General features: G+C 40.3%; 1 protein-coding gene across 1 annotated transcript in view; it reads left to right on the plus strand.

The window, feature by feature from the left end:
• The window catches only part of PPARGC1A (peroxisome proliferator-activated receptor gamma, coactivator 1 alpha), a gene marked incomplete at its 3' end in the record, with an annotated part of 45,715 nt that extends 35,057 nt beyond the window's left edge, over positions 1-10,658 (plus strand). Inside the window, exons 6-10 of the mRNA XM_008945436.1 lie at positions 725-770; positions 879-952; positions 8,819-9,731; positions 10,297-10,401; positions 10,538-10,658. Of these exons, the coding sequence (XP_008943684.1) occupies positions 725-770; positions 879-952; positions 8,819-9,731; positions 10,297-10,401; positions 10,538-10,658 (1,259 nt within the window). The remainder of the gene's footprint in view (positions 1-724; positions 771-878; positions 953-8,818; positions 9,732-10,296; positions 10,402-10,537) is intronic.
• Between the last annotated feature and the right edge of the window lie 4,127 nt (positions 10,659-14,785).

Raw genomic sequence — 14,785 nt, forward strand, 5'->3', positions numbered from 1 at the left:
TGTATTGCAGTATCCTAGTTCTTGGCTTGCTTTGGAAAAATACAAGTTTGCATGAATAAAAGGTACAAAGACTTGAGTTTTTATAGCTAGAGCTCTCGTTTTCATGTGTTGGGTAGTGCTGAGAGCTTCAACCCCGTTTTTAGCCATCTGTAACTGTGCCCATGGCTTGTCATAGTTTTCAGGATAATTTGCAGAAATTTGGACTACAACTGGTTGGACTGTAGCCTCATAGAAACAATGTATTCTCAGTGTTATATGTAAAATTTTATACTGTAGAGGTAAAATCAACTGAATATTCATAACGTTCTGTTACCTCGTAGTTATTCTGTTGCTCTTTTTTCCAAATAAAAGGTGAACTGTAGTCTAAATTTACTGTAAGAGAAATAACATTTTCACAGTGTATCCTGTAGAGTTCTTCATTGATTTTTAACATGTACCACTCTTCTTCTGAAAAGTTCTTGGCATTTAGGTTATGTACTGTATTTCAGAAATACAGTAATTGATGTAAATCATTGTTGAAATTTAGGTGCCCTTTTGGTACCAGTGGTAAGGAATTAGGATGGGTCTCTTTGTTTATCTATCTCAGATAACACTGAAATGACTATTGAACTCTCGAAACTCACCCCTAACTAACATGAGATCCAACCACCAAAATACAAAGAAATATTTTTAGTGTGTTATGAAATTTTTAAATATTACATAATAGTTTTATTTTTCCCTTTAGCCAAACCAACGAGTTTATCACTTCCCTTGACGCCCGAGTCACCAAAGTAAGTACTAAAAAGTGCAAACATTTATAAAAGGGAGGGGGGTTCAGTAGATTTTGGCTACAGCAACTCCATTTCAGCTTGTTTTTATAAATGTGCCCTGTCTTCCAGTGATCCCAAGGGTTCCCCATTTGAGAACAAGACTATTGAACAAACCTTAAGTGTGGAACTCTCTGGAACTGCAGGTGAGAAATGGGGAGTGCTGGCTCTTCCTTTAAACATGGCCCTCATGTGTGCTTGTTCATTTTAATATATCACATGTACACCAAGATCTCACAGAGGTCTCCAGTGGATTAACCTCACTGCAGTTTAGCATTGACTTTTTATCCAGTTACCTGAGAAGGAATGTGTTTGAAAATATGGCTCCAAACCTACACAGGAGAGCATAATTTCTAGGAAAATATGAATGAAACCATTTATCTGTTATACTTCCCCATTTCCCCATAGATTTGTGTACTGCTGAGCACTATCTTTCAAAGACAAACCCCACAGCACAGTGTAATAGATGTTACAGATGGAAAAGTTACGTCATCCAGTCTGTCTCCAGAAAGGTCTAGGGCTGTACATGACTGCATGTTCCAGTGCTTTGTCAATTCTAGATTAATATGTCACAAATAACAGCTTTCTCCTCTACCACTGAAAAACTATTCCATAGCTTAGAGGTAGTTTTTCAAATTGGTATTCATTTTATATGCTTGCTTTCTCTTTATTTCTTCCATTAGCATACCCCTTGCAACAACCTCCCTTTATCCTCCTCCTCCTTTCACTTCTCTGTTGTTTGTACGTTTTGAAGATTTGTAGATTTTTTGTATTATGTGGTGGTTTAGTTCATGCATCACCCATTACACTAATTTCATATGCTTTTCTTCGTGCTAAAGTAAATTCCTTCAAATTCAGACCTATTTTACTGCTTTCCTCTGAACTCTGTTTTGCCTCTGTTTTTCTGAAGCATTCAAAACTGAGCACAAGAGCACATGTTGAGCTCCACCTGAGCTGCTGCCAAGACTGTTTTCTTTCTCAGTTGTGTAATATTGAAAAATAAGAGATGTATTTGGCACGTATTTCAGGATAAGAGTAGATTGTATTTTGTGTGATCTCTAGCGTTTTGGAAGGAATTGCAAAATATGTCTTCAGGTAGCATAAATCAGCTTGCTGCCTCTCAATTCAGTGGCAGCTTTACACAAGAGCAGGCCCAAGCACTGGATTTGTGTACGTACTTTGGGCTTTCACCTCCCAACATCCATCATTCCTTTTTTTTTGGAAACTTTCTCATTAGTTCATTATTAAAACATATACATTTCCTTTGCTATGTCCTGAAAATCTGCAGTCTTTATCTTTTCTCTTGTGACAAAAGGAAGCATGCTTCCAATGCACCTTCGTTTTGCAAAACCAACATAAACATGGCAAAATTCACTGTATGCAGCAGGATAATCCTGTTCATGCCAGCAGGCCTGGAGCACAGAGCAGCCTCTTTTATCATTACTGGAGAGCAAATCTGCATGAGGGTGCCCATTTGTAAGCACTCTGGTAAGTCAGTGCATAGTTCTGCCAACTGAAAGGGGCAGATGAGGTGACTCCAGCAGAGTGGTACAAGCAGCCATTGAGATCACTGAAGGGAGCCGTGTTTTCTCCCAGCCAGAAAGTCAGCAGCCTGCTCTTCCCATCAGCTGACTAGACAGAAACTAGGAGTCGGTCTGATCCATGGATAGTCCCCTAGTGTTGCCTCCATAATGGTGACAGGAGTGGTGTTGGTATTACCAAATTCATTCCACACCATCAGCTGTGCACAGAAGAAGAAACAAAACACTTCTGTAATTGTCTTAGGCAATATAACCAGGAGAACTAGTGCATTTAAAAAATTCATCGGAAAGTCTGAAATAGCACAACTGGATGAATGTGTGAACAGTAATGTTGTACTATGAAAACATGATTTATTTTTATCTCTGGAAGTACATAGAGTCTATCTAGAAAATAAACTGGTCGTAATCAGGAAGAGTAAGAGTTGGGGGAGCACGTGTGGCCAGGGAGTTGGTGCGGTGTTATCAAGCAGTGTACATGATGGTGGCTCTTGAACTTCATGTTGCACTTGCTCTAGTCTTCACAGTGCCTGATGAGGAGGTTTCAGAAGGTACTATTTCATCACTTGGTAGGTGTATTAATCTCTGCTTTCACATACACATGGATTTTATATTCATATATGTATATAAAGCTGTAAAAAGGTGAGGGGTTGTGCATGTCTTTTTAACTCATTTGTATTTCAGTAGTGTCTTTGTTATGAGTCTGCTTGTGCTAGAAGCAGACAAGTACATAACAGAACCAACCTCAAGTACTGAAGAACTTACAGCATATGTAAGTAAATCATGCAGAATTGAGACCCATTTCTGTAGAAAAAAAAAAAAAAAACACCCCCCCCAAAAATAAGGAAACAAATAGTTGCAGTAGTGATTAATACTACCTTGGAGTTCTTTAGTGAGACCCTGGCAACTCCAAATTATATCCTGATAAGCGCATTGCTCATTGTCCTTATATAGGGCAGCTTGCACTGTACAGGCACTATTTATTATAATTTAAATAGGAGTTGCCTTGATCTCACTGCCGAATTGAAAAGACCATTAGCAGTGCTGCTTGCACTATCGAAGCACAAAGTATTTTAATATAAATAGCAGCTCCCTTGATCTCTCTGCTGAAAACAACATTGGTTCCCTCACTGCTGAATTAACTATAGAGCAGAAAAATAAATAAATAAAAGCATTTCCCACATGAGCCATCAATCTTCGTCACACACGTTTTGGATTCATGTATCTAAAGTCAGGCTGAAACTGTTCTCTTTGCCAGTGCTGTATCTTGCTTTACAATGGATTTGTTTTTAGGCACAAATGTAACTTTGTCCTCGCTAAAACCATCAAAAAGTTGATTTGTCAAATTACAAGGAAGAAATATTTTCTTAAGGTCTTTTCAAGCCACACATATGAATTCTTTGAATGTACTTTATCGTAAAGGTGACTGTGGTACTGGAATAAGTCCATTGCTGTGTAAAATCTCAACTCCTTCAGGTGATTTCTAGTGCTATTCTAAGGAAAATGGACGAGAAAATCGTGTTGTGGAGGAAGTCCTATGTGATCATAACATGATGGATGAAGTCTCTGTGTAAGGCAGGTCTTGTTCTGAGTAAGAGGCTCACAAGAGGTCCTTCTCCCTTTGTTTCCACAGCTAGCTGCATTGCCAGTGACTTGCTAAGAGTTCATGTGCTTGAACCTCTCTAATGTCTTCCAGGGACACGGGACATTCCTGTGTCACTGGAAGACCTTTCCTCGTTCTTAACAGTCAGGTTGAGGGATCACCTGCAGGCACAGGGACTGGAAGGATGACTCACCCTCTGGAGGTGGCTGTGTTTCTCTTGATGATTGAGGGCTCCTCAGTGATTGTCTTAGCTTTTCTGCTGAACTTGTAAATGCCAGAAGTTGGATGGCAAGGCTCCTAAATGTTTGAAATTTGGCTCTCTTTGTTCTCTCAGTGTCTTTTTAAATCTTTACTCCTAAATAATCAAAGCCATCACGTAAGTGCATTAAATGAGTTTACATACTTAAGGCTCAGTCGGTAACTGGAACACTCGTTCCACCTTTGTATGTACAACAGGTGACTTGGTGGAAAGTGTCTCATTTGCACACAGATCCCTGTAATTTACCTGAGCATAAAACTTGTCACTGGTCTTTCCTGGGTGCAAAATTTGATTTCTCAAAAAAAGATGACAGAACAGTCTGGGTGAACACAATCAGCCTGAACAGTGATTTGGAATTCATGAACACCCTTGAGGATACTTGCACCCTGCTATTTGCCCACCTCTAGATCTTTGTTACCTCTTAGTTGTCAGAACAAATACTTAAATCTATTATATAAGAACTTGTTTGATCTCAGAATGATTTCTGATAAAATGAGATGTGAGATGCAGAAGATTGTCCAGAGGGAATAAAATCTAGTAAATTATTTGATATTTTCAGGCGTCTGTGTTTATTCTCTGCAGCACTGACAACAGGATTAAACTAAACGCTCAACAAGCATGTAGGTTTTTTATTATATTATGACTATTTAATTTCATCATATTTTCCTGGTTTCTGCAAACCTGTGCCACACAGAAGTTCTTCTGATTCTTCTACTGAATTGAGCTGTTGTCTTGTGTTCAGTGTTTAAAGTGGCCTTAAATAATGTTTCCCTTGACAACCCATTTTCAAACTTAAAAGTTGATTTTCATGCCTCTCAAAAGCCCAGTGAACATGTACAGAGATTGCAAGGCTGTGTTCCCCAAAAGACACTAATTCTCAGCCCCCTCAAAGGACAGCAAACATCATCAAACATTTAAATGCTAACAGTTACAGCAGAGTTTTAGAAAATCAGCGTCTATGAAAAACAGTCTTGCAAATCAGTCCTAAAAAGTCAGGATGCCACATTTTATGCAAAGGTGCTCCCCTAATTTCTGCTTGTCAGCCTAGCTGAGCTGAATGAGTTACTAAGGGGTGTTTTAGTGGCAGTTGGAATGTATCAAGGTAGCTCCACTTGTCCAAGAACTTTCTTGAAAGAAGTCGTTCAGCCAGGGTGACAGAGCTGACGCACACCTTTTGTTGCACAGCCGCAGGGAGGATGGTGCTCCTTCGGCAGCGGCGCTGGCAAATTGATGTAGACTGTTTTCAAGCACAAGATCACCGAGTGAGTTCGTAGTATACAGACAGAGCGAGGCAAAGTGCAAACGTACCATTTACCAAAGCCATTCAATTAAAGAAAAATCCCTACAAAGAAAATGGTTATATAGCATGTCATGAAAAAATACTTGCCTTTTACTTTAAAAAGAAAAAAGACTGTTTAAGGGGGATGATTGCAGAGTATGTACCACTTCTAACAGATTTGCTGTGCAGAAGTACATAAGTGTGAGTGATGTAGAGGTACTTGTTTATTATAGAGCACATTTCAATGCAGTAATCATAAATATTGCTAAGGTTGTGCTCTGTTGAAATATGACCTACATACTCTTGATTGTTTGTGTTACGTGATTTGTCTGACACCCATTACATTCTGGGTAATGGCAGCCATTTGTTGCTGTGCACAGCAGGCTCTTTTGACAAAAGAAAATAGGCAGCAATAAAAAAGCTATAGTCTGAATTACATTCTGCACAGCACTGCACTGCTGAGAGTTTGTGCAAGTGCGTTAACAATGCTCTGAACTGCCTCTTGTCAGCCTTCAGCCCGTAATGGCCATCTGTCCTTCCATAAATCTGTCAAAACCTGCTAAGTTCAAGAGAGAGCACAGAACATACCTTGTACTGTCAACGCTAAAACGTACACATTGACGGAGAAACAGGCGCGTACGAAATAATCCAGTGGTCATAGAGTATTGTAACGCTGTTGATGTGGGATCATGGCCCTTGGTGAAGTTTACCAGAGATTAGTATGAAGATGAATGTGTGTCCAGCTAACTGGTTTTCTCAAAGTTTGTGGTTTGGATATTGGTCATGGGACACGGCGAAGGTGGACTCCATAGTGGTAACATGAATTCAGAACTTCCCTCCCTCCTCTGTCCCGTGGTGGAGGTTTGTTCAAAAGTTAAATGAGCGTTTTCCAGCTTCTGTCTGTTTCTACTTGCCTCTGTACTTCCTTCTTCTGCTGAAAACCAGGAAAAAAGCCAAAGTGCCACGAGGAAGCCCTTTCTTAGGCTGTTCCCAACGAAGTTCTGCCAGCAGTAGAAGTGACAGTAAATTTAGCTCAGTCTGTACTTTTGTGAGGGTTTTTTTTTTTGATAGGGCTTTTTTCTCTTCTTTTAAAGATTGTTGGACTCCTTGTCAGGCTTCTGGAAGTCATTGTGCTCTGTGTTTAGCATGCTTCCTGCTGGGATTAGCTTCAAAGAAGTGGACATGGAAACGATATTTTTATTTTTAATATTGTATTATCTCTGTGTTTCTTTGCCTGAAATTCTTAAATATGCATATTCATTGTGGAGTGGTTGTATCTCTGCTTCAATCTTTCTTTTAAACCACATCCAAAAAAAATCAGTAACAAGCCCCAGAGCTTATGGGATGTATAATTTCAGGAGTAAAAGTGACAGTTCTAAATTTTTTATCTAGAAAACAGTCTTTGCTTACTCAAATCTTTCTTGAATCTGAGTTTGAAGTTCTAGCCAGAAATTGTTACTGATTTTGACTAGGACTGTTCTTTTCATTTTACCAACAGTTAATTTGGTAATCAAGACATTTGTTAGTGAGGAGGAGGATAAGGTGAAACATGTGCTGCTGACTTAAGTGAATTTTTGGGGAGGAAGAAAGATTTGAGGTCTCAAATTAAAGGAAATAGTTTAACAGTGATGACTTTGCAGAAAACCTCTTGACTATTAAATCCAAATTTAGGGTAACTACAGTTTCAGATGTCATTGTCTTTGCCTCAGTTTCCCTGACATTTGTGGCATCAGGCAAAGTCTTCACACAGCCATACATAGCTCATAACCATTTTTTCCAAACCTTCAGACAAAATCGGGCTTCTCTCTTACATCAAGTATTCATGCCTTGGTACTCCTGCCTTCTTTTTTTCTGGAACAAATACGTTGCAGCTAATGCAGTGGGACTCCCAGTCTCCATTTATGCTCCTTAGGGAGCACTATGCATTGATGGACGCTTTTCCTTCTTTACAGCAAAAGACTATCAAACATGTTCCATTTGCATTGATCTGCTGAGCTCTGTTGCATGGTTAAAAATACAACCCAAAACTCTATAGCTGTTTGAAATACATGTTTCCTGTAAGTGTGCCTGCCTTCTCTTTTCATTCTTGCTAAGGAAGCGATGGAAGGTTCATTGTTTGGGCTGGAAGAAGTCTTGTGCAGCATCAGCCCCTACAGCACTTAAGGATGGTTGGGATTATCTAGGAGAACTTTCTAATCTTGGTCTGTTCTGTTTAATTTTAAGCATATATACCTCTAAATTACATTAAGGTAAATTCAATAGAAGCAAATTTTTCAAATCTAACATACCAAGTACTTTCCTGAAGAGTAGTTATTTCCTGAACAGCAGCTGCAGTTTGCTGTTACTCTGCCCTGGTGTCCTGGGTTATCCTTTTGCAAAGTCTGAAGAAATGCTATGCTTTCTACGGAAAAATATTAGAAAGTTATAGACTACCCTTATAAAAATAATTGGAAAATACTGCTTCAGTTCCCAGGTTTTACTGGAATGGGCTGTAGTCCTTCCTGCAGTTTTGTCTCACCATAATGATATAGTCTGTTAGAGGTATGTGAACCATCCTGGTAGTTAGTGGTAGTTTTACTCTTTGAATACTTAACCTGTTTCATTTCAGCTCCCTACTTCACGACTCTCATATTGGATTCTAAATGTGATGGTTCATTACAATTGCAGGTGGCCTATTGTTCGCTTGGGTTTCAGCTGCAGAACCATGTCAGGCAAAATGTATTAGTTATGCTTACAAGAATGTATTATACATATATTAGCAATGGTTTACTAAGTTAATGAGCTGTGGAGACAGAGAGTCATTGCAGTTAAATTGTAGAGTTGCTGTACTTCTTGCATTCAAGTTCTGCATTCTACCAAGGTTCCTTTGGTAGCACTCATTTATTCTTCTCAGGCTGCTTTTATTCAAGTTTTTGTCTGCTAATTTCTTCAGGGTTTTTACAGTGCTGGTCTTTTGACTTTTGATTTTTGTACAAAAACCTTTTTCATTTTTAACAAAAAAGCCTTTTAGGTTTTATCTCTTGATCTTTTCTATCAAAATCTACAGAGAGAGAGAGAGAGAGAGAGAGAGGTCGATGTCATGGAGGAGATGGAGGAAGGGGCGGGACAGAAATTACACTGAAGATTAATGGCAATGCATTAGTACTGTTGCTAATGTTGTTACCAGATGTTTGGTGTCTCACACCCTAAAGACTCTCATTCCCAGTATTAGTAGTGTTAAAGTGGCATAGATTAGGTCTTGCTTTGTATCTGTTTATAAAGAAGCACATGAGCCACCTTTATAAACATCGTATGTGTGTTTAAAAATACTGTTTCTCCTTTTTTTCCCCTTAGGCCTAACTCCACCTACGACCCCTCCTCATAAAGCCAACCAGGATAATCCTTTTAGGACTTCACCTAAGCTGAAGTCATCATGCAAGACTGTTGTACCACCTTCAAAAAAGCCCCGCTATAGTGAGTCTTCCGGTTCTCAAGGAAATAACCCAACCAAGAAGGGTCCAGAACAGTCTGAGCTGTATGCACAGCTTAGCAAGACTACAGGACCGTCCAGTGGACATGAGGAGAGAAAAACAAAACGGCCCAGTTTGCGGCTGTTTGGTGACCATGACTACTGTCAGTCTGTGAATTCAAAATCGGAAATACACATTAAAATATCCCAGGAACTTCAGGACTCCAGACAACTAGAATTTAAGGATTCTTCACCTGGGTGGCAGTGTCAGATTTGTTCTTCTTTAGAACAAGACCGGTATTTCAAGAAAGAGACTTTACAGACAAGTAAGCAGGGATCCCATGGTAATAACAGAAAACAGCTCCAAGACCAGGAAATTCGGGCTGAACTGAACAAGCATTTTGGTCACCCCAGCCAAGCTGTTTTTGATGAAGAAGCAGATAAAACCAGAGATCTAAGGGACAGTGATTACAGTAATGAACAATTCTCCAAACTACCTATGTTTATAAATTCAGGACTAACAATGGATGGTCTCTTTGATGACAGTGAAGATGAAAGTGATAAACTATGCTACCCTTGGGATGGGACACAAGCCTATTCGTTATTTGATGTATCGCCTTCTTGCTCTTCTTTTAACTCTCCATGCAGAGATTCAGTGTCTCCACCCAAATCCTTATTTTCTCAAAGATCCCAAAGGACACGCTCTAGGTCAAGGTCCTTTCCTCAATGCAGGTCTTGTTCCCGTTCTCCATATTCCCGATCGAGATCAAGGTCGCCCTGTAGTAGATCCTCTTCCAGGTACGGTACAGCACACCCATGTGTCATCATTGCAGTTAGTGAGAAGGGAAGCAGCAAAACATAAAGCAACTTGAAGGAAAGAAAGAAAAATATAAAAAAAAAGTAATTTAATCCAGTGCAACTCATTCTATAGCTCCTGAGCTGATTAACTCTGAAGGTGACAGGGTTGCTACAGAAACACTTGCTGCCATTATCCTTTAAATTTGCCAAGTTTACACTTTCTGAGTGGAGCCAGTCAAGTCAGCAGCGGAGCAATTGGTGAGAGATGTACACAGCTAACCTTTCCCATTATCTGTGAGCCGCCCGGTGCCAATCTAGCTGCAGTCGCTATCAGATGAAGTTGACAGTGGCTGACTCTCTGCTCTGTGTTAGCCTCAATAAGGAACATTACAGAAGGGCAGGGGGGGAAATCACTTGAGGCCCCTTAGTTGACTAGGAGATCGCAAACTGTCACTGGAAAATCTCACTGGTAGCTTGGAAGAAATTGTACATTTGGGGAAGAGGTAGAAGATGGTGTCAATAAATTCAAACTGAATGACAGAGGTGAATATGTTCCTTCCTGCAGATCTTGTTGCTATTATGAGTCCAGCCACTGCAGACACCGAGCATACAGAAGTTCTCCCTTACGTGCCAGATCGCGATCCAGATCACCGTACAGTCGCAGACCCAGGTAGTGCATTTCCCTGCCATTTGGTTTGCTCTGCAGCTGGTTCCCCAGAGATAGTGAAGCATTCCAGAAATTGTTTTACTAATCTTGCTTTCACAAATACAGGTGCTTGATTTAATGACTAAGTTATGTTTCCTAGATATGACAGCTATGAGGAGTATCAGCATGAAAGGCTGAAGAGGGAAGAATATCGCAAAGAGTGTGAAAAACGGGAATCTGAAAGGGCCAAACAAAGGGAGAGACAGAAGCAGAAAGCAATTGTAAGCACTCTGAAGATAACTTTCATTTTGAAATAGATTTCTGTTTCTTTTAATAGATTTCTAAATTAGAACTCCAACTTTATTTTCTTGCCTTTTAGAAAAGAAAACACAAAATACAAAAATCTGCTTACATGTATTTATTTGTCTTTCAAATTTTAGGCAAATACATGGTTTATAATAATTTATGTTTTGATGTTACAGTACTAATTTTTTTTGGGTTCTGTAAATTGCAACTTCCAAGTTTTTCAGAGTCAACAGATACAAATGGCTTACTGGAAATAGGTTTCATCCCAAACAACAGACTATTAAAAGTGAACCAGTCGATTTCTTATGCAGATCTATCAGTGAACCTGGATTTTGTACTGTGTGTCACCTACCAGAATGCCAGTAATCAATGTCTATTCTTTATATTTCTGGATTTTTACATAAGCAGTATAGGGAGTCGGCTTACATACTGACTGCAGGACTTTCATAGTAGCTGTAATTGTCTGTACAGAGGGTGCAGATAATAAAAGCCAAAACTGGGATGCAAAGGCATGAATGTAGGGGTTTTTTTCCCTGTCTATGACTTGGTTAATTTTGAAGTTATTTTTAGCAAAATAAATATTCTGAAGGCATGATGCAGTTTAAAAATGTCACTTAACACTGGCCCTTTCGTAATGAATATGCATTATTTAATTATTTTGTTCATCAATGTGAAACAACTGAAATACCTGAGGTGAAGTAAATGCCCATGTGGGGACGAGCAGTTCTCTTGGCTGTTGCAGCAGTAGGATAGAAGAGTGGCTATTAAATAGGCAGGTGGCTTTTGCCCCTTTTTAGTTGCCCATTGGCAGCTGTGTGATGGTTTTGATAAGTTAAATTGGGAACTACTGTTAATGTGGACTCCTCTTGTAGTTGCTAAGCCCATTTGTTGGCTCACCTTAACATTTTCTGCTTGGTTTTCTGTGTCCTGCTTGCTCCATACAGTTTTACCTTCACTGCTATTCTGGCTGAGCTCTGGCTCTTGCATGAACTGGTGCAGACTGGGACACGTCATCTTCATTTCCATATATGCCTTTGGCACTCTGTCCAGGGCTCATCAAAATGAACAGGTCTTTTTTCCCCAGTGCATTTAGTGGACTTAGTAGTAAGAAGTGATTTGTCACTCAACAGCATTTCTCCTAATACTTATACCTACAGAACTAAGAGCATGTTAGAGATTGGCAGACTGGTGTAGTTTACAGCAACAAGAAGTTCTGAAAGGGAAGAGGCATCTTTATTTCCTGATTTTTGACTCTGCTACTGTTGTCCTTAGTGAGTTTCATCAAATCATTTCACTTTTCTCTGTTTCAGGTGCCCTATCTACAAAGTGTGGGTGATAGGTGTATTTTGTAAAGGATGAAGTTTAGAGCTATAATGTGCTCAGCTGTCCTGATCTGAAACTCAGTGAAGGCAATGGAACGATTTTGCTTCACTTCAGACAGGGCTATATTTAAGTCAGTTGTTGCAGTTTTAAAATACCTGGCTTCCATGTGCGTAGAGATGAACACTACCTTCCTGCAATCAGAACTTACACTGCCTGTTCTCTCTTATATCCCAACACAAATTAGAGGTGCAAGTAGACCTCTGTCATGGGTGTATCTTGCAACTTCTCAATCTCTGTACCTTACTGCTATAAATAAACATGAATCCTACTGAGGAGTAGGAAATTGATTTCATTTAAAACAAACAAGTATTTGGCAAGTAGCTAATCAAGAGAAGAGGAAAAAGGAAAGAAAAGAAACTTAAAAAGCTCTAGATAAACTGCGTTGTAACTTCCTGTGCTAAAAATTTTAGATGCTTCAAAACCAAGGATAAATTTATTTTCTATGTAAAGTAAGCATTGTCATGCTAGTTAACATCATTAATAAGATTAGTTATTAGTAAACATAACTAAAAAATAAATATCAATAAACAGAACATGGCAAAAATTTAAAATCCAGACACCTGTGTAAGAACTACAAGAAATATAAATGAAATCTAAGGTCTATCAGCAATTTTACTTTAAAAATCTGTACTGAATCATGCCAGTTTTTTCCCTGTGCAAATAACTAGGTGTAGGGGACAGCAGAGACAGGGAAGCCCTGATCCCTTGAAGTCAGTGATAATATTTGTTTTATTTCTATCATTCTCTGCTCCTTTTCTTACTCCTTTTGGCTTATGGGTCTTTTCTCTGTTACTCTTTTCTTTCTTGAGGAACTCATTTATTGTTTGACCACGAGAATCTTGTCTCTCCTTGAACTGTTCTGACAGTCCCATAAATTTAGATTTCTTAGCTCTCTGCATTGGATAATTTCTTATTTTCTTTCTAGCCCATTCTTGTGCTGCCAGAACTGATGCGTGGCCAAATACCTCCAGCTACTGTTAAAAAAGAGTGGCCTAAAGATTGCGCAGTATTAGTGCCTCAGGTGATACACAGGACAGGTGGCCCTTCTTCATGAGAAGCATGAAGGTGCTCAGGTGGTGTTTTCATCAGTCCCTCAAGTGGAAGGGAAAAACACTGGAAGTGTGTGGAAACCACATCTGATTAACATTTGGCTCAGAGACTGATGCCACCATTAGAATTTTAGGTTCTTTAATCATGGGGAAGTTTATATGGAACCTGGTCTGCTGGCAGAAGGAGCACGCCTGTGTCCACGGGGAAAAACAATCCTCACACAGCAGTTGACGGGGGTCATTGACAGGGCTTTAAACTAGCTATGAAGGGGGAAGGGGATAACACCAGGCTCGTGAGAGATGTGCCTGAGGACAGACTTCAGTCTACTGTCCTACTCAAGGCGGACCATGATAACACAGGGCTCACTAACAATTTAGAAACCATGGTAATGGCAAGGAATGGTCAGAAAGCAAGAGAGAAAACTGGTGGGTTAATTCTCTCTCTGAAACACTTAGATACCAATGCACGGAGTGTGGGGAACAAGCAGGAGGAGCTGGAGGTCTGCGTTAGGTTGCATGACTATGATATAATCACAGTCACTGAAAAAATGGTGGGACAGCTCCCACAGCTGGAATGTTGTCATAGGTGGTTACATACTATTTAGGAAAGACAGACCGACAAAGCGAGGCGGTGGTGTTGCTCCTTATGGGCAAGAGCAACTGAGATGTATTGAGTTCTTTCCAGGGGGGCAGGTGGAACAGGTTGAGAGCTTGTGGGTAAGAATTAAGGGACATGCAAAGGGGGGTGAAACTGTTGTGGGAGTCTGCTATAGACCTTTAAACCAAGAAGAGGATGTTGGTGAGGCCTTCTACAGACAACTGAAGGTAGCCTCTAGAACACACTCCTCGGTACTCATGGGTGACTTCAATCACCCTGATATTTGCTGGGGAGCCCACACAGCTAGGCATGTTCAGTCAAAAAGGCTCTTGCAGTGCATCGATGATAACTTCTTAATGCAGGTAGCGGAGGAACCAATGAGAAGAGGTGCACTGCTAGACTTTGTATTAACAAAGAAAGAAGGACTGGTCGGGGACATTAAGGTTAGGAACAGCCTTGGTGACAGTGACCAGGTCATGGTGGAGTTTAGTATTTTACAAGGCAGAAGTAGGACAATAAGTTGGACTATGACCCTGGACTTCTGCAGGGCTAACTTTGCACTTTTCAAAGATCTACTTGCAGGAATCATAGAATCCTTTAGGTTGGAAGGGACCTCCAAGATCATCAAGTCCAACCATTGAGCCATTAGGGCTCTAAAGTCCTCTGCTAAAACAGATCAGAATCTGTCAGGGTTGGAAGGGACCACAAGGATCCCCCAGTTCCAACCCCTCTGCCATGAGCAGGGACACCTCCCACTAGATCAGGCTCCCCAGAGCCTCATCCAGCCTGGCCTTAAAGACCCCCAGGGATGGGGCCTCAACCACCTCCCTGGGCAACCCATTCCAGGGTCTCACCACTCTCATGGGGAAGAACTTCTTCCTCACATCCAGCCTGAATCTGCCCACTTCCAGCTTTGCCCCATTCCCCCTAGTTCTGTTGTTACTCAATATCCTAAAAAGTCCCTCCCCAGCTAAGACTCTGGAGGGTAAAGGGACCAAAGAATGTTGGCCAATTGTTAAATACCGCTTCCTACAAGCCCAAGATCGGTGCATTCCCTTGCATAAAAAATTGG

This window comes from Merops nubicus, unplaced genomic scaffold (assembly GCF_000691845.1).
Source record: "Merops nubicus isolate BGI_N331 unplaced genomic scaffold, ASM69184v1 scaffold21788, whole genome shotgun sequence".
NCBI lineage: Eukaryota > Metazoa > Chordata > Aves > Coraciiformes > Meropidae > Merops > Merops nubicus.